At 32.9% G+C, this 20,616-nt stretch overlaps 2 protein-coding genes across 2 annotated transcripts; one reads left to right on the forward strand and one right to left on the reverse strand.

Annotated features, from left to right (window-relative positions):
* The first annotated feature begins 995 nt into the window (after positions 1–995).
* On the forward strand, positions 996–2,996 carry LOC120085758 (NAC domain-containing protein 83-like). Its single transcript, XM_039041937.1, has 4 exons — positions 996–1,546; positions 1,930–2,235; positions 2,350–2,685; positions 2,774–2,996. The coding sequence occupies exons 1-3, from the start codon at positions 1,067–1,069 to the stop codon at positions 2,464–2,466; spliced, it is 903 nt and encodes a 300-aa protein (XP_038897865.1). The 5' UTR covers positions 996–1,066; the 3' UTR covers positions 2,467–2,685; positions 2,774–2,996.
* Positions 2,997–4,244: 1,248 nt separating this feature from the next.
* LOC120085757 (probable BOI-related E3 ubiquitin-protein ligase 2) lies at positions 4,245–7,201 on the reverse strand. The gene is given in 5 exon segments (XM_039041936.1): positions 4,245–4,906; positions 6,191–6,507; positions 6,777–6,791; positions 6,794–6,876; positions 6,997–7,201. Coding segments are annotated over 5 exon segments (1,026 nt in total). The 5' UTR covers positions 7,080–7,201; the 3' UTR covers positions 4,245–4,378.
* Positions 7,202–20,616: the final 13,415 nt, after the last annotated feature.

The following is a 20,616-nucleotide window of genomic DNA, read 5'->3' on the forward strand; positions in this document are numbered from 1 at the left end:
CCTCTCAGGCCAAGAGAGGGTGCGGGCCCACATTATTCAAGCTCCGGAATCAGCCCTTAAGGAGCAATTTATCTACTTACTCCGACAACAAGGAAGGAATGGATTTCATCTTTGTGTTTTCAGCTCCCCAATCACACGAATCTCCAAAACAAGAAAATATGACATTAAAAATTTTTAAATACTACATATAGTTAATCACAATAATAAGTTAACAGCAAAAAAAAAAAATGGAAACAGGGGAGTGAATGGAAATTTCCCGTTTGACTCGAAAGATTTTATTTATTTATTATTATTGTTTCCCACCACTATATATTCGCACAAATGATCTAATTTTTAAAAATTTTAAAACATCAACTTCAGTTCCACAAGGCATAATCTTTTACAGAAATCTCAATTACCATTCTAAAATAGGCTTCAAAACAATTTCTTAAAAAAGTTAAATTACAAATTAAGTCGTTGGACTTTTATGTCTTTTTGGTCCCTGAATCTTAAAAAGTGCGTAATAAGTTTATAAATTATCAATTTTATTTTCAATGAAACTCGGCAAAAAAAAAAAAAAAAAAAAAAAAAATTGTCGAATAGACCAAAATTAAAATTTTAAAGATTAATTGACTACAAAATTTGAAAGTGAGGATTTATCAGACATATTTTAAAGTAGACGAATATGTATTAAAATACTTTTAAAAATTGAGGGGACTGTGGAGCACAACATGAAAATTCTTAAACCATTAGATGTTTTAAAAATTTTCATGACAAATAAACTTATAATGTAAGGAATTTGAATTTGTAAAAGCGATGAGGAGGGAGTGCCAAAAAGTCTTCCAGATAGCCGTCATTAAACCAATCAGAGCACAGAACGAAACAAATAGGGTCAGTTCAATAGCTTCGGTGGAATTACGCCACGTGTTGTGGATATCTGTAATCAAAATCCAACGGCCCAGACGAACGATGAAATCAGTCAAGTTACGCAGGCAAGTAAGAAAAAGCCTTCAGCTACAAGTTTCCGCTTTGGGCGCTACAAATAAGGGCCAAAAACACCTTCGCGTTTTCTCCAGCAGAGGAATTTATGGAACATCCTCACTCCCTCGAGGCGCCTTCTTCTTCTTCTCTTCCTCCCGGTTGTCGTTTTTTCCCCTCCGATGAGCAGCTCCTCCGCTTTTACCTCTCCAACAAAACCACTGCAACCATTTCCCCGAGTTTGCTCGACAATGGTGCTTCCGCCGGCTATAACTTAATCAAAGACCTCAACCCCTTCGATTACGATCCTTTCGATTTGCCGGACTTTGCGTGTTTCTCTTATGGTTCGAGCGGAAGAAAGAAGCACTGGTACTACTATGCGGTTAGTGCTTTTAGGGAGAACAGGGGACGGATAAGAATGAAGAGCGGGTATTGGAGAAGGAAGGGGAGAGTGAGGGAAGTGATTGGCCATCGGGGAGTTGTGCTTGGGATGAAGAGGAGTTTCGTATTTTATTTAGGGAATTCGATCAAGAATGCTGTGAAGACTAATTGGATCATGTACGAGTATGCCCTAGGCGATCATTTTAAGGTACTTCTATAGCTCATTCTTTTTCAATCTCCGGTTCACCTTCCAATTTACGTACTAAGCGTAGATAGAATAAATTGATTCTTGCAGTATGTGGTTTCTTTTCCCTTTTCATCTTTTCCTAATTGTAGAACGTCCGTGGTTTCTACAGAATATATTGACTTCAAATTGTTCCAACAGCTTCTTTTATACTCAAATAAGCCGTATTTGGTATGAGTACTGTTATAATAGACTTTTCCACTAATTTGTTTATCGTACTAATTGCAATCCATGGGTTTAGAGAAGAATTTCCGTTTACTGAGTTTGATACGTTATCTTCACTTTGGGACAGGGTTTTGGGGGTAATTGTGGCTTTCTAAGGTCGAAAAATTGGCTTTGATCCACAGGCTTCTTTTGTACTGCATCGGGTATTTGTAAGTGGTCGGGGAAGTAGCATTTCAGGTAATGGCTTGAGTTCTTATGGTGACGGAAGTGTCTCAGCAGTATGTCATAATGGTAATCAACAAGACGGAATTCATGTAACTAATATGGTTGATGCCGAGGCTTGTGAAGGGGATACTTTGAATACAACCAATGGCATCGCAAGACATGAAATGGGGCGTGCTGAGAAGCCAAGTTGTCTACTTGTTACAGAACCTGTTTCTGCTCCTACCACTTTGCAAGTTCCATCAGAAGCCTACTCTTGCGAGATGGTAATGTTAATTTGTATCGAACACTTTCCTGATTCTACGTTATCATGTCATTTAATCACAAATGCTTGGTTTTTCACTCCTTTTGGGGCATAACATTTTGTAATTTGTGTGCAGATGACTTCCTCGCCTGTAATACCTCCTGATTCAGTGCCTACTCATGTTATAGACAAACAACAACTAATCTCTATTCTGGAGGGAGATTTTCTAGAATTGGACGATCTTGTTGATTAATTTTCCTTGGCAAATATCATTACCATCGAGTCTCAAAGACATCAGATGAAGATTGTGAATTCTCAGGCTTATTCCTGCCTGACGTTAAATTCCAAATGGGGTTCCAATTCCTCAGGAAAGGGACACTGTCTAGTTACTGAACCATCTCTTAAATGTGAAAGAAACTCTCAGTCTCATGGAGTTAGCAAGATTGGATAAGGGAGCAAATTACCAGCTAAGGTAATTGACTGCTTTTTTTTATGTTGTTTGCTTTAATTTATTCAGGAAATGAGTAGTTTTTCTTTTTTTGTTTCTTTGTTTGTTTCAGTGGATGTAAATTTGCAATGGGCCAAATGTTTGGCATTTTTCTCCTGATGAAACAAGGAGATGTTGGTTTATTCGCCGAAATTGGAAGCAAGACATGAATGTAGGTGTAATTAAGGTTTTGATGTGTATATCATGTTGATGTTCTTCCATTTACCATGAAGCTTTGGAAATCTTTGGTTTTATCTTATGCTAACATTATATCATTTATCCATCAACTTTTCATATCTACCTTTAGCAGGTCACCCTTAAATTCTTCTGATTTTTCCCCCACGTTGAATTCCATAGATTTGAATGATCTATTATGAATCCTATTCTGCATTAGGATTGAATTGGTTATATGTTGGCACTTCTCTTTAGCTTTATTATTAGTAAAGATGATGATATAGATATGATTGTTTCAGCCTTTTATAGTATCTATGAATGAAAGCTTTCGAGTATGATAGTGCAACAAAACTTTGATCCTACTCTATATAATAATAATTAGGTAAAATTGTTACTTACAGTAATTAATAACTGGAACTTAGTTTCAGTGACACATATTCATGTAGTTAACTATAACGGGTATTAGAAGTATGTTTCATGTAATATTAATTTTTTTCTTAAATCCAATTTTGTCAATTATTGCTATTTGCTTATTATAGGATTTTATGTTAAATCTCTACTAGTCATTTTGTGATGAGTAAAAAAAATTGATCCATTCTGACCTTTATTTTTTAACCTTATATTTTATGTTCAATTCCTTGTAGCTTCTCTTTGAAGTGGGAAGAATTAATTATTTGCAAATATCAATTTATACCTGACTTTTTAGGATGACAACGGTTTAAATCTTAAACTTTTATAAATCTAACAATTTACACATTCTTCTAGATTTTGCACGAACAAATATTGTGTGAAATTCATAATTTAACATTTGTATATTAGTTCTCATACTTGTGTAGACTTCTAGACAATTAGAGTAAATACACAAACAATTCTAAAAGTAAATTCTGACTAAAATTCTAATTGATTTATGAAAATTTAAGAGTTTAATTGATTGAATGATGAATTTCACACGTGGAAATTTTTTCAAACAAAACCTATTAGAGGATATAAATTCATATACTTACTACCACAGTTTAGTGTTCAAAATTTAAATACTTATTATTAAGAATATAGATTGAAATTTTCCTTTGTTTCTATTGTAATCATTATTTTCATCCCCAAGGAAGGAAAAAAAACTGAGTCTGTCGTGAACTTATGATAAAAAAGAAAAGGGTATTTTTCAAAATGTACCTCAGACTTCAACATTGTATTTTCTATTGAAGATATAAGAATTGCTAAGAAATATTTTTTTAGCTTTTTTCTAAAAATATTAATAATAAATAAAAATAAACTAGCCTTACCTTCAATGTACAGATTCCTTTCATTTCTATAAACATTTGTACATTAACTATAAATGAAAAGTAGTTAACATACAAATTGATATCGGGATGTGAAATCATAAATCGTATGACAGCTCTATGAAATGTGTATAACATAGGTGAACAACTGGAATCAAGTACATAATTATCACATGAGAAGTGTATATGAATTTAGCATATATTTGGGTCGTTCACAAAGCATCCCTTTACATATAAACTTCCATCCCTACGAATTTTGAGGATTGGCACACAGGGCAAAAGGTAAGCCTACTTTCGCAATCCTTGCACAGGCAGAGATGCTTACAAGGGAACAAAAGCATGCACACTTCATTAACCCTGCAAGCTTTACAGTACATCAACTCCTTCACATCATTGCTGTTGCTACGAAGCAGTTGAAAATCAAGTGACCGACCATTACAGCACGATGCAGTGTCTTCAACCTCGCTATCCCCACATCCTTCCTTGCTATCTCTACTTTGAGCATACACCTGCTGAAGATTGAACTTCAGGGCTGTGATCATGTTCTCGTTATACCTGGCGCGCTGCTGCCAAGCACCAGCTTCCACTGACAGCTGCTCCATTCGCTGTTCGAGCTCAATGTTTTTCTTGTTAATACACTCCACCTCAGCTTCTTTTTCTCGTAGTTTTTTAATGATCCTTTCCTCTACAATCGAGAGAGTTTGGAGTTGATTCGCTTGAATCTTCTCTAATATGGAATGTCGTAGCCTATCACCCTATTAATAGAATGAAGCTTAGAAGATGAAGATATATTGTTAAAATTTAGTCTTAAAATATGGTAAAGTTCCGACCCACACACAGTCCACACACTATCAAAACAGCTATGAAGGCATTCTTGATGTCATACAACATCTCAAGGAAGACCACTGGAATTTAAAAGATGAAGTAAGGCCACGGAGATCACTAATCAGAAAGAAAACTATTAAAACAACAAGAAAACGCCCCACTGAAGGATCAATATTGAAGAGCCTAGAAGGAATATACTGGAATTTCCTTCCACAGGGTAAAGGCAAGCACCGTGTATCATAACAGTGTAACTTCCCTGACAATTTAAACCCAAAACTCCAAAACAAATATAACCCTGATATAAGACTACCACGAAGGATTGGTCCAAGGATCAGAAGGGCAAGCTAACAAACTCAATGTTTATGAAGCCATTGGTTAAAACTAAGGTAACTATCGATTTACAAAATTAAATACCCTATGATTCTTTTCAAAATCGTACATTGTAGGATTAAGAAGTTATCCCATGTGATTAGTAGGGATATGTCAACTTAGACACTCGTGATTAAAAAAATGACAAGACACTTGTTCAAAAGCATCTTAAATAATAGATAGCCAAGCTCCAAAATCTAGGGGAACCAACACTCTGCATCAGTCCAAAAGGAGAAAATAACCAGAGTATGCCAACACATAGAACCAAACATCATCGTAGGCATATTGCATCTTGTTTTCTTTCATCAGAACACCATGAAGATTACCAAGAAATATGTTCAACATGCAACAAGCCACTAAATTTAATGTTCTGCAGAAAATACTTGAAGACGACTACATGATTGGATCAGTAAACCTCCGTTTAAGTAAATAGGGAAAATTAAAATGATAAGTTAGAATGCATCAAAACTCAGAAGGATATCTTTCATATTGAGGGAGATTAGGACCCTCAGGTTGAAGTAGTTAGAATGAGTATAAACGAATAATGTACCACCTGATTACGAAAGTCTATTACTTCTTTTTCATGCTATACTCATATACCAACCCAGCTACGTCGAAGCTTGCACCTTGTACGAACTTCTGTTTCTTAAAGAGGCATACTTGGGCTCAGAAAGGCTTTCACTTTTGATGCAAAGAATGTAACTTTAGTAGTACTTAATTTGTTAAAAGGACAGACTCAGACCTCTCAAATAGTCCAAGTACCCTAGTTTGTCTCCCTGATTTTAAAATTTCCAGCTTGGTAAATACTCTATAATCCATAGTTATAACAGTATGCTAATTCAAACCTGAACTTTGAGGAACTTCTCAATATCTTCTTCCTGTTGCTGTAATTCACGATCAATGTCATCACCTACAAGAGAAACCAAAGGCGAGTCTCCTGTCGAAGCCATACGGGTGTTGTCAAGTGATAAACCCAATCCTGTCGAAACAGGACGTTGCTGCAAGAAATCAATGGATGATATTTGGGAATTGTTCTCAAAAAGATCTTGCTCCTTCAATCTTTTCTTCTTGGGTTCAATGCCATACATCCAGTGTAAATCTGCTACTCCATCACTAGCATCCTGGCCAGGGGCTGTACCTGGTGCAAACCCCACTACATTAACTAGAATAACAGAAAATACATGCGGGAAACAAAATGTTAGTCTAAAATAAGAGGCAGTAAATGTTTTTTAAAAAAAAAAACGAAAATCAAGTCCGAAGTCTTTAAACAATCGAACAAAATACTCAACCGTTTTAGGAAGAAATAGCGTTTTTCTTTAAATATCATACCAAAACAAAACCAGCAAAAAAGATTACAGCTTTAAAATTCCCCAAAACCCAAAATTTCGGGGGGGATGATAGGCGGGGGGCGAACGTAAAACGAAAATTTACATGGAGGAACGTAGGAGGATGCTGGGAATGATCCTGCAAATTGAAGGAGTTGAAATAGGAGATCGGTTGAGAAACATGACCATCGGCAGAATACAAGTTGCTGCAATTACATAGCGTAAAGCCAAATTAAAAAGAATGGAAACAGTGTGAGAAGGGGAAATCGCTAGGGTTTTAAAAAGAACAAAAATTGTGTTTTTACATTGTGGGAAAGAAGAATTACCGAAAAGAGATAGATTGGTGTTGTTGTTGCTGTTGCTGTTGGGATTGATAGTGTTGTTGGTAGTGATTCTGAGGTAGAGCCATGGAGCGATGAATTCCCCGAGAGAGAAACGGAGGAAGGAAGAAGAAAGAGGGTGGAGATCAAGTATATTTGTCAACACCAATACGCGACTGCTGGAAATTTTTGGCAAAGTTTCGTCAATTTTGTTCGACAACCCTTCAACTCTTCGGAATTTCTGTTCTGGTCCTCTCTGGGCCCAATATGGGCTACGGCCTCGGAAGGCCCGAATTCTAGATTCCTCAAGGAAGGAAAGCTCGGCCCATCTTATCATTTGGGCTTTGTCGGCCCGAATTGTGAATTGCTATAAATGAGCCGAACCTCGTGGCCTGTCAATCAGTTACTTTTACCCAACCCACTACGTATCATATTCCGTTAATTTCATTGATCTGTTTGTACCGGGTCAAAATAATAATAATAATAATATCTTTTTTTGTATGGGATATTACAAGAGAAGGCAAATTTTAGATATTTTTTCCAAGCACTTGTATTTGGTTCTGATCTAAAAATTTATTTTTAAAAATAGAGAATTTTATAGAAAGTAAAACAAGTTCTTTTTTTTTTTTAAAATAAATTTAAATTTTATTGAAATAGAAGCTCAAGGTACAGATTTACAGGAGTCTTTCTAGGCTAGGGATAATAGCCAAAGGGAAAAGCCTTCAGCCCAAAGATTATTACAATTTTTGTTCAGTAATGGAGGATAAAGAGCTAAGTGAAGCCCGCATCTCATCTAGAAAAATACCCAACTCATTTTTGAAGGAGTTGTTCGAATGGAGAGTTTTGATCGCTATCAAGGAGTCTGACTCAATAATGAGATTTTTTAAGCCAAGGTTGAGAGCCATCAGATGCCATGCTTGATTGCTGCAAATTCAAGAAGGTTCGAGTTCTGGAAAAAGCCCAAGTGACCTTCACAATTCTGGATAATTGCTCCATAACAGGAGGCAGAATTTGAGGAAAGGCAAGCTCCATCAATGTTTAGTTTGTAAGAATCCATGGGAGGCAGAGATCAAGTAGCAGGATGACTTTGGACAGAAGGTGTGGAACTTCAACGACAGGCAAAAACCCTTAAGATAAAATCCAAGATATTTCGATATGAATTGGAGGAATTAAAATCCCATGGATGATGGAACTTCTGTCACTCCGTAATGCCCAACAGATCACACAAGTTAAGGATAATCCAAATCAAGAGCACCAAGAATCCCAATATTGACTAAAGAAGCTTCAAAAGATGGAAGATCAAGTGTCTTAGGTAAGAGCTGATATCAAATTTCCTTAGTTCTTTTACAGAAGAGGAGAGCATGTTGAATTGTTTCTTTATTTACAAATTCTTTATTTACACTATATTAAAAATATGTTTAATTTCAATTATTTAAAATTTTAAACTTGAATTAAAAATTAAAAATTTGTACATGTGTTTGGTATAATCCATGTTTTTAGACTAAATTATTTAAAACAATTAATAATGAGGTGTATTTTACGGAAACCACCTTGGGCTAATAGTATCAAATGAGAGCTATAATTTAAGTTTAGAAAAACGACCCGATTTTGAAATTTAATATATAATATGAATTAGATTAAAGAAAATGGTAAGTAAATATTTTATGAAAAAAGGGTAATTGATTGAAACGAGAACCAATTGGAAAAGCATGAGAAGCAAAATTTAGGTAAGAGAGAACAAAAGAAGTAGAGTGGAAGGTATATACAAAAGAAAAGGAATGCGTTTCTTTTTCCCAATGATGCCCTAGAAAGTGATGACAAAGAGAAAGTGAATATGCTTCATATCCATGATATGTTACACTTCTACGAGATATGATTATTATCTATCTCAATTGCAGTGTAAATTTATAATACGCAATCAATCTAAATTTTCTAAAATATATATTATATATATATATTATAATAATATATATATATATAATATATATTACTATACTTTATGCCGATAATGTTAGCTTAAATTTTATCGGAAGAATCTTACGGTTAAGTGTGTTTGGACGAGACTAGTACTTTTGAAAAGCCCTTGTGTTGCACATCATCAAGAAAGTGGAAGCTTTTTGGAATTGAAATATGGTTGAATTGGTTCGATCATCCAATCCCCTTTCCCTTATTCCCTATAAAGCTGTTTTTGTTTAATTTATTTTCATTTTGTGGGGTTTCTGTTCTTTGCTGCTGTGACTTCCCTTCTTCCACTTTGTATCAACTTTTTCTCTCTTTTCTTTATTAAAATTCTGAGTCCAAACCAATACATTCTTTTTCACAGTGTTACCTTAAAGCTGATCCTTTTTCAAAACCCCATCTTGTTCTTGTTCTTGTATATCCTTCATCTTAATATTACTACTCTAAACGCTTCATCTCTTCAAATATAATAATCCTATCTTCTTTCAAAATCATCTCCCTTTTCAATTTAAGGTCTCTTTTACTTTAGTTTCTAAATTTTAAGAAACATTTTAAAGAAATACACCAAATTTTAAAAACTAGTTTAATGTATCTGCTCTTTTCTTCATTTTTATACATTACCCCACATTTCTCTCTCTCTTCCATCATCATTATTTTAAATTATTTTTCTTTTAATACTTTCTTATAATTTTCTTTTGTTGTTATTTTTAATTTTTCTCTCATCTCTTTATCTCCACTTTCATTTTTTTTTTCTTTTTCTCTTTAATCATTTTCTATTTTTTTTTTTTTTTCATTTCATCAATGAAACTATAGTTATTATATTATTTTTTTTCAAAAATCTATTATTTTGTATGGATATTTTGCAGATTATTCAAATCTTTCGACATATATTCTTTCAACATATTTCTCGTGAGTATAATATTTTGACGCATATTATGGCTCGTAGAAAAATATTGAAATCACAATGTTTATGGTTAACTAGTGTGCTTGAGGGAGTGATTTCTTTGTACTCTCAGATATTTCTTTTCTTGTAGCCCAAGGGGCATTTTGATTGTCGAATGGATGTTTGATTTCATTAAAAAAAAACTTCTGACTAAAAGATTTATTTGTATGGATGATTTGCCGAATGAGATTCATGCACAATTATTTTTCTTTTTAAAAAATTTATAACAAAACTTACAAGTTTGATTAGAGAAATGACATTTTAAATTAATTTGGATAATGTTCAAGGGTAAAATTTATTATTATTGTTGTTGTTTTTATTATGTTAGATTAGATTTTTGTTTTAGTGCATGTTATATATTTTATGTACTAGGATTTTCTTTAAATTTAAAAAAATAACAAGAAACAATTATAAAATATGTATCTTACATTTTTCATTTTTTTTTTTAAGAAAGAGGAAATGAAAAACGAGAAAGTAATAAAACAAATACTCTCTTTAGTCTATAAAATTTTGTTTTATTAAGGCACGTAGAAATTGGAAAAACTTTATTTGAACTGATTGAATTGTGTAAAGGAATTTTGTTTGTGGACAATGAAGTGGCTGTTATTTACACATGAGTAATTATTATTTTGGGAAATTTTAATTCTAAAAATATTTAAATATTTTCAAACAATTTTTTTATATTTAAAAATGCCCCTTATTATGATTCGTAGAAACATTTTTTTTTTTTAATAAAAACCAAAATTTTGAAACAAAAAGATCCAACAAACCTCGAAATGATTTCCATCAACTTGGTTGTTTTTTTTCCTCCCACAACCAACGCAACCATTTATTAGTGTAATACAAAACAAAAGCGTTTTCCTTTTTCCACATAGTTCAATTTAAGTAATCATATGTTTGGATAACAATGTGCACTTACAAAAAATTATTAATAATAATAATAATTAATTAAAATATAACTTCAACAATTTTCTACGCAGTACAAAATATTCAAGAAAAAAAAGCCTACATTTAGTTTTTTTTTTTTTTGGTCTAAGTCAGAACTTGGAAAGGTTCTTCATGAATATCAATAAAATCAAGATTAAACTCACAAAATTGCAAGTTGAAAATTTTATTCATCAAAAAAAAGTCTATTAAACATAAAATTGAAAATTCTCGGCATTATACCAAGAACTTCAATATATATTGCAAATACTACAAATAAAAAGTGTAAAGATGAGAATGATAGAAAAATAAGAGAGAACAACATGCACTAGGAAACAAAATTTGCCAAGTTGGTATTTTGTAGCTTAAAACCCCAAAAGCCTTAATTACAAAGGGCTCATAAGGCTATGTTTTCTTGCCCACAACACAAGCTGTAAAGAAGAAAGTTAGATTTGGAAGTAGGATTTGTTTAGTGGGTTAGCAAAAGCATGATGGTGTTAGGTGTGGGGCAGAGAAAGAAGCATATCATTAGTCCCATCTCAACTTCCCCACCACGATGCATGTTGCTACCGTACATCACTCTACTCGATATTGTGATACCTCAAACATCTTCCATCCACCTTTTTTTGCCTAAAATTAAAAAAAGCTTCCATATCAACTTTAATCACATTTGGGCTTAGTTTATGGTTCATATACTTTTTTAAATAATTGTTTGCAATAATATATCCGTGAAATAAAATAAAATAGTGTTTAATTTGATAAAAGAAAAGAAAAGAAAAAAGAAAATTAACTAATTACTATGTTTCATAAATTAATATTATATTAGTGTGGTTTACCTGTATGAACTAAGGTTAGACTTTTTATTTTTACTATTTTCATGTTGCTATTTAATTTATAATTTATTATAATATGATGAAAAAGACAAAGTAGAGAAAGAAAATAGCACACATAAAGTTATATGGAAAAACCCTAATAAGGGAGAAAAAACCATATGATAAAGAATTCTTATTGGAATTTGATACCCAATATACACAGAGGCTACAAACTTAACTAGAAAAAGGGAAACCCTAGGGTATAAAAGAAAAGACAAATATGCTCGTAGGATAAAAACCCTATTTTCAACATAATATAATTATTTTTTAAAAAAAAATATTGACTTAAAAATGGAACTGATTTTGTTCCTACTTACCCTAATTATCCCGATAGTTTCTTAGAAAAATTGAACTATTTTGGTTTAGTTTAAATTCTTTCTAAAAAGTTTGAGAAAAATAATTGTTCTAAAAAAAATTGAATCATATGTGTAGGGGATCCCAATCGAAAAAAGTGAAGAGACTTCCACTCTAATGAATACATGAGTTACTCCTTAAATATAACTAAGTGATTTTTGAGATGGGATCTCATCTTTCTCTAATATGGTATCAAAGTCCATAAAATCCAAATGAGCCATTTATGAAAAAATGTAATCTAATTCTATTAGTAAATAATTTATTTCACAAAACAATTAAGAATATGGTGGTAAACCCTCGTAAATTCTAAATTACTCTAGTCAAATTAACTCAAGGGAAAATAATAAGGGGAGAGGTCTTAGAAATAGGACTATCTTCCCACGAAAGTGCCTTGATTTAGCACAGCTTTGATGGATGTGAATGGGATTTTTTTTTTTTTTTCTAGAGGTAATTTTAAGTTGACTGATGAAAAATTTAGAGAATGTACAGTGCAAGAAATGTTGTGTGTGAGTGGAGTAAGTGGCAATTCAAAGACTGTAAATTAAAGTTATGAGAGAAGGGGATGTTTGCATTGCTGAAATTGAGCTTTATGTCTTTAACAAAAGTGAGGGAAAGGAAATGAAAGAAAAAGAATGACAGAAACAACTTGTAGTTATATGTATATATGCTTTTAACGAAAACAACAAAGTGGGGTTAAAATTCACTCTCTTTTAAAGTGTAGAAGCCCCCAAGTAGATCGCTTTTTACTCTTTTAGTTTGCATTTTTGGTAATAGCAAACTCCTTTTGGCACTTTAGATTTTAGGAAGATGCATCAAATTCTTGGAATTGGCGAAGCAGCCTTTCTTTTTTCTAAAACGTCTCTCTTTTTTTCTCTTTTTTTTTTTTAAGGGAGAGTTTCAACGTTTGCATGGAAAACCAAATTTTTTCATCATATCATCACATACAAAACTGTCCTTTCTCGAGACAGAATCTTTCAATTTCTATCCATTTGACTCCAATCTCACACCTTGATCTTCGATTTTTAATTTTTGGGTACTAATTAATTCGTTGTAGCATGCAGGAGAATGAATAGACAAAATTCGAACAAGAAGAAAAATCAACGAACTTAGGGAGATGTAAAATATTGAGAGAGATTAAGAGAGACGAAGTTTTTTCTTTTCGATGTTCGTAAGAGAAGTGACGTTTACATTTTTATTAAAAAATTGACCCATGTTAAATAGATACCTCTATAAAGAAGTTACTAAAACTGCCACTTAATTGTTAATTTGATTGTAATTACATTCATATTAAAACAATATTTAAGGTTCGGACAGATAACAAAACATTGTGAGAAAGCATTTGAACTCCTTCAGTTGTGTTGTTGATAGAATTAATAGTCCGACTATTAGGTTCAAACCACGTAGCTAAAAACTAACGGTATGTTCTAATTATAATATTAAGCCAGAGGACTTTGTAACTTTGTAACTTCGTTTGGTGTTCACTTTGTTTGTTGTTTTTGGGAATCTCTCCTTCTCTTTCTGAAGAAGACGATAGCCTTAACTTTTTTGTGCTTGAGTGGTTCCTCTTGGCTTTTTCTGAGGTTGGTTGTTGGTTTTAGTTTTTTTTTTTTTTTTTTACACTGTGCATGAGTCACTTTATGAATGTTTTTTTTCTAATAAAAAATTTATATTTAATATAAAAATAGTATTAATTAAAACACCAAACTCACATTATTGTATCACTTTAATAAAAACTCTAAATTTTCATGAATGAATTAATTCAAATCATCTACTAAAAATTCTCCTTAAAACCGCGTTAATGGATAACTTTAACCAAGTAAGTCAACTTCTTCAAAATGCAAGGATGAATATTGAAAAAGCAATAGGATGACTCCCCACTCGAAATCCAGACGTTAAACGAAAAGCACTGACAAGTATTGTAAGAACAAAAATACTAACCGCAAGTAACAAGTAAAGGCATACATTAGTTTACAACTCACAAACCACCTAGGCTCCCCTTAGATGTGAGACTCCCTCTCAATTGTACTTAGGTTCCCCAGAGTTTGATAATATTAGTGTTAGACACTTCGGCTTCGGACAGTGTGTGAAGCTCCTCTCACTGAGATATTTTCCCCTTAGTCAACGAACTCCTTTCACTGATGAATCTTAGGATCCCCCTAAAATGGTGAACTCCTTCTCCGAAGTTGGGTCATAGGCTCCCCCTAAGACCAAGAATCCTTCTCTGGCAGCAATGGCTTAGGCTCCCCTAAGGTCGTGCGTTACTTCAAAGTGTTGCACTTCAACAGATAAAGAACTTGCACAACAAAAAAGTGAGCAACAAGCAAGAACACAATATAGAATAATTCGACCGTTGAACATAAATCGTCTTGCTCAATAAAACAAAATACGACTGGCCTAAATGGAAAAATAATTCTCTTTAAATAATCAAATCCAAGAAAGGAAACAAATCTCCATTTGGAATAGGAATGTCGCGTTTCAATAAAAGAAAATATTGGACGAAATATTACAGCCAAATATTTTCAGGTAAGGAAAATATTCTATAGGAAAGATACTCTATTGTCACAAATAGATGTTAAGACTTTATTTGAGACATCTACAGAAACCATTGCCTTAGAAAAATATAAAGTCAACTAAATAAATCTCCAACAAACTCTCCTTTGGCTTATATTTTTTTATAGGCAGAACAAAAGCAAATAATCATTAATGAATAAAATAAAGATGCCTGAAATAAAAGATATCTGAAATACACGATGTCTAAAATAAAGTCTCGACAAAAAGAATAACATCACCAGTAACAACACAAGACAAGCCCAAACATCAAGGACTTCTAGAACAAACCAAACCATACACCAAGCAGCAAATAGATTTAACAGAGTATCAAACAGCAAATCCAGAAGCAGAACAAAACACAAAAGATCACCTCCAAACACCCTCCCTTTCTGACTGTAAAGAAAAAAATCAACTCCTCGGTTGAGAAAAGGAAGCTCCTCCATCATAAGACAACATAGACCAACAATCTATAGAACATCATCAACCTCATTTTTTCTCTCCTAAAGTTTGTGACCGAAGGACTCAAGGTGTAAGATATCTAACGAAACAGTCGTTGGAATTGAGATTTATTTGATTGCAGGTGAAGGATAATGCTACCAAAAGAAGACTTAATTAAAGTCCTGCTTGGACCATGAAGATGATGAGTCATGGTGGTAGTGTCGAGGTCAAGAACATGATGTTCCTGCAGAAGCTTTCAGATGATGGAGAAGAGACTTGGGAAGGGCTCAACAAGTTTATAAGGGAGAGAAGGTCAGGCTTCTATGACAGCAAAATACTGCCGATAAGACGAGGAAAACCCTAGGAAATTTAAGAGTTGTGAATCTAATGTGCCTTTTAATCTGGTTAAGTACAAACACACCATAATTGAACTGTGTTTGAGTCACTATCTGATACAGCACGGTTGCAAGAGCAATGCATAAGCTTGGTTTATGAGAAGAGAGGCACCAATTATATGTAAGAATAAACAACGTGCATGCAAAAATAATTTGAATCTTAAGCACTCTAAATTTCATTAATTTTAAAAATAAAACACACATGCAAATAATTATGAAATTAGGGTTTGAGTTACAACCTTTATAGCTCCAAATTGACCACCAATTCTGCTTTAATCTTCTCACAAACCGGCTATGAATCACCACGAGGGTTTTCCAACTATTCTCTGACCTTAGAACAGGATGGTGGAATTCAGTGAGTGACTAAATTAGGGAAAAGTTAGCATAGAAATTGAGAGAGAATTGAGGACTTAAATTCTAAAACTCTTTTACAATCTCTAAGTTGCCAAGAATAATTTGTTTTTCAACTAACTTGAAAACCACCAAAATGGCCAAGAAGTTTAATCTTTATCAAAGCAACCTATTTATAGAGCAACTACATGTAATTCATGCAAAATTGAGTTAACCAAATTTTGACACTTCAAAATGCACTCAATTTAGTAGGATAAGTGGCATTTTATGGAATCAACACTTTGCTAAATGAATTACTCACTAATTTATTAAAGGTTGGATTTTTCCACTAAAAACCATTCTTTGATCTTTCTACTAAGTGAAGTCAACATTTTGACTTTTGACTAGTTTGAAGTCAACATTTGACTTTAGTCAAATTCTAATTAAATACAATTTTAATTCAAAATTAATTCAAAACTAATTTTGGAACTTCCCACTTCGTGAAGTCAACTTTTGACCTTTGAACTTCAAAGCTTGGTGAAGGCAACAATTGACTTTAACCAACTTCTTTTAATTCCTTTTAATTCAAATAATTAATTTCAAATCAAATTAATATTAAATAATTTAATTAATTTAATTTAATATTCAATTATTAAATTCAACACTATCCTCGATGAATATGTATTCATAGTTTTGGTATTTAAATCTTATTTAAATGTCTCCAACTCTCTTTTTATCATACAATTCCGAATTGAATGATATGTCATTAAATATATCTCATATATTTAATGCTTATTCCCTAATTTGAATATGAACACTTTAAACTCACTCGTCATACTGTTCTAAGGTTTAGTCCAATAGAGCTAGTAGGGAGACCTAATAAACCTACAGATCAGGAGCTCCAACGATTCGATATTATTTGGTTCAACTCTTTTAACCGAATAAACCAACATTCGTTAACTATAGGGACACCCCACTAAAATCCTGTAGTTGCACTCTCTTCACTGTAGATATATTTCTATCCACTTGATTTAACCAAGATCAGTAAATCGATCATTCACAGGTTGTTTATATTTGCAGTTGGGTCAAAATTACCCTTTTACCCCTATAATACATCATGCTCTTTAAATCTCCATTGATCCACTAATGAACAATTGGTTTATGGTACTAGCAATCAACTGAGTCCTTCTCAATCATAGAAAGATCAGGGCCCCTTGTTCAAGACTATGAGTCAATACTTAAGCGAACAACCTATCTGCTAACCATAAAATCGAGTAGGAAGGAATTCTATCTTGCAGGACTATGTCCCCAACTATCTACCTGGTCTTATCCCTAAAATGAGAGGCTTATTGAGGCGATGTTGAGCCACACTCAACCATACAGATTAAAGGATAATCCTAAATAAACAGAAGTTTATAGTTAGCTCAAGATTAAGACCGAGTTACCTTAGATCATTGCTATATAACTGTCAGTTTTAACAGTAAACGGTGTTATAAATAAAAGTGATTATTTCATGGTCTCGTCTCATGCAAACATCTTTTGCATAAGATGCCCCCATTCGTATATCTCTACCCGAACGAATCAGGATCACATCGTTTATCTTATATACAAAATCGGTAGCATTCATAATATTTTCAGGTAAGGTACCTAGTCTTATCCCTATACTTATAGACCATTTTGGCTATATATTCAAACTTGATCCACTTTTATGTCTCTACATAAAGTTCAAGTATTCATGCTATAGCAAGTGGTTCGTTAGTTTATCGGATTTAGGCTTTAACAAGTGCAATTTACATATTCAATAACAACTTTACTTGATATACCTCAATAACATCTTTATTGCAAAATAGAATATGTTTAATGTTTTCAAATTGCAAGTTTTAGGACATACAACCCAACATTATAAATGCCAATCCTGTGTAGAAAGGCATATTTAACACTTAAAACAGTTGTAAATAATTGACCCATTTGTGACCATGTGAAACGGGCTCCTCCAGTCATTTCAAACATTAAATCCTAGAGGGAAGAACGTTGTTCCCTCACATTCTCAAACACATTACGTTGCAAAAATTGATTAATCAAAGCAGTAGAGAAAACAAATGGATGGCGCCTAATATGCACCCTCTGGTAATATGGGCTGACTAAATCTACAAAACTAGAGGGAAGATTCATAGTAAACTCACGAACAAGTTGTAGATAGTAGGGTCTCAAGCCCAAAACAGTTCGTTCAAGTCTAGCAGCTTGAATCAACTCCATAATCTCAGTACACTCTTAAGTACGGTCAGATAATTCTTTTTTATCCATAATTATGCATTTACCAACTGAAAACTTGTAGAAATACAAGTTATTTTGCCTTTTTAATGAGAACAATTAGGAAAATTAAGAGGAAACCACATTAGTTTGACAAAGATTTCATGAAAATAACATATATTGTGATCATATGCTTGCAGAACTAATAATCCTTGAAAAGTGTAAAATTTGTCACTTTTGAACGCAGGATTTAGATGAAATGAGGAGAAAACCAGCCAAAAAAATGAGCTGCAAGTCGTGATTACAAAGAAAGAATCAACTTGGTGCCCAACTTCGCAATGCATAGTACCATGTGATGAGATGAAACACGAAAAGTAGAAAATGACAGACGACTAAATGGTGAAAGTCAAATCAATAGAACAAGTTGGTATCTGATGTGAGACATCAGTAGTAGAACCAATGGATTTATGACGCAAGGCAAGCAGCACAGTAGTGCATGGAAATTAATGGGAGGTATCAGACCATCATTAGAAAGAGGCGAGGAAACTTCTTCTCGATGCCTATAGATAGCCCTTCGAAAAATCAATCAAGATATAAAGATTTCCACCATCAAAAAAGGCATAAACTCTATCAAACTTCCACCATAAACACCACTTCTTTGAGCTTTTCTTTGAAGGATTCTCAGTGAGAGCTTAGAGTTCTTCTCTAAAAAAAGAGAGAGAGACCTTAACACCATTGCAACTAAGTAAAACAGCCACCACCGGAGCCAAAGGGAGCAAGAAATTGTAATTGGCTGCTTGGCACATTCTATTTTAATTCTCTTTACATTCTTCTTTTCATTTTCATGTTATTGAGTTTTTAGAGATTGAAAAACTCTACCTTTCTTTATATGAATGCAATTACTTCCATATTCTATCCATCCATGTCTATTTTTACAAGCATGAGTAGCTAAATTCCAAATGGGCAGAAAAAGATAAACTAACATTTTTACTAAATTGTGCATAAGTAAGAGTTCATCTTGTTTAATACGAGCAAAAAAAAAAGGATTAAAGAGATCAAATCGAGAGATTGATGTGAGTAGGAAACAATCTACTACTTGAGTGAGTAAGAGATTGTAGAACTCGTTAAACAAGGATAGAAGTAACTTTAGAGATAAAGTTAACTTATCGCAACAAAAAATCATCGCATACATCCTAGAGATAGGACACTATGGCTCGAAGTACTAAGAGGTGAATTTATTACTTTAAGAGCTTACCGCATAAATACATAACTTATGCATTACTTAGGAAAATGTTAGTGGACCTTTCTCAAACCTGTCAATCATTAATATTTTATCCATCCTCAACTCACATGACTTCATTTAGCACTTATAGTTACTATCGCATCCATATCATCATTCATTCCACCAGTAGTATAAGTATTATGTTTGATAGTAAATATTATTTTCATCGCATACTTCAATCGAATACTAAAAAAAATAACTTACTACATCAAGATCTAACAATTATTTCATCACTTCTTAGTCGTATGTCCCTGAGTTCGACCCAAATCTCACCGAGAAGTAATCTAACTAGATTTATACTTGTGTTTAGCTAGAGAAAAACATTGTGTTTAAACTAGACAATTCATCTCACGTAGAGTTAAGACAAGGCATAAGGTTAATAATCATCGCATTTTTCAAAATGCAACAACAACATACTTCCACAGACTAGCATCCTCCTCATAGTGGAAGGAAATGAAAGGAATCGATTTCCCGCAGTGGAAGCGAGCGATCGCTCGTGTCTTAGAAATTTGTTTTACAAAACTTAATTAAACAAAGAAAAATGGAAACATGCAGGATAAACAACCTTCTAAGCATACTTTCTACACATAATAGAAAGGAAGAGGGAGATGGTAATATATACCTTTGAAGATCCAATCTTCTCGTTTCCTCTCTGCTGTGATCACAAACATGTTTCTTCTCTCGAACGGGAAAAAACACAACGAACATAACAGTAAACTCTTTTGCTCACTGGACACCACCACAAAGGAGTCTTCCTTGTTATCCTTAAGGAAAAAATCACAAGAGAAGAGTGGGCTTCCTTGTGATTAATTTTAGTAAAGGGAATTTTGTGTCCTCAATTGGGAGAATTTTACAAAGCAATCAATTGAAGAAGATGATAGGAAGGAGAAGATGAATCTTCTGTTTTTTTTTTAAAAAAAAAAAAAACATGTGCTCATTCCAATAACCATTTAAATTGGTTATTAGTATGTGAGATAGGGGAGTTATTAATTTTGAATTCAAAATTCAAAATTAAATTACATTAAACCAATTTAATATAATTAAATCCAAACTATATGTTATATTTCATATAACATATAACTTATAGTTTATTATATCGCATATAATATAACCTAGTTTATTTTCTCTCACATAATTTATAGTATTAATATGAAATATATCCATATTAATTTTAACCTATAATTTTTATATAAATCGTATTCATATAATTTAATATTTGAATAATATTAAAATAACAACCTCCACTACAAGAAATAATGCTTTTTATAGCTTTTAAATATAGCTACGAAAAGTTGGGTATTTTATGTGCATTATATATATTTTTAAATA

The sequence above is a fragment of the Benincasa hispida genome, chromosome 9 (genome assembly GCF_009727055.1).
Source record: "Benincasa hispida cultivar B227 chromosome 9, ASM972705v1, whole genome shotgun sequence".
NCBI classification, from domain to species: domain Eukaryota; kingdom Viridiplantae; phylum Streptophyta; class Magnoliopsida; order Cucurbitales; family Cucurbitaceae; genus Benincasa; species Benincasa hispida.

Excerpts from the sequence above, each read along its gene's own strand:
- LOC120085758 (XM_039041937.1), top strand. The coding sequence starts at position 1,067 with ATGGAACATCCTCACTCCCTCGAGGCGCCTTCTTCTTCTTCTCTTCCT. Across the intron at positions 1,547-1,929 it reads CCCTAGGCGATCATTTTAAG|GCTTCTTTTGTACTGCATCG; the intron begins GTACTTCTATAG and ends TTTGATCCACAG. Across the intron at positions 2,236-2,349 it reads AAGCCTACTCTTGCGAGATG|ATGACTTCCTCGCCTGTAAT; the intron begins GTAATGTTAATT and ends ATTTGTGTGCAG.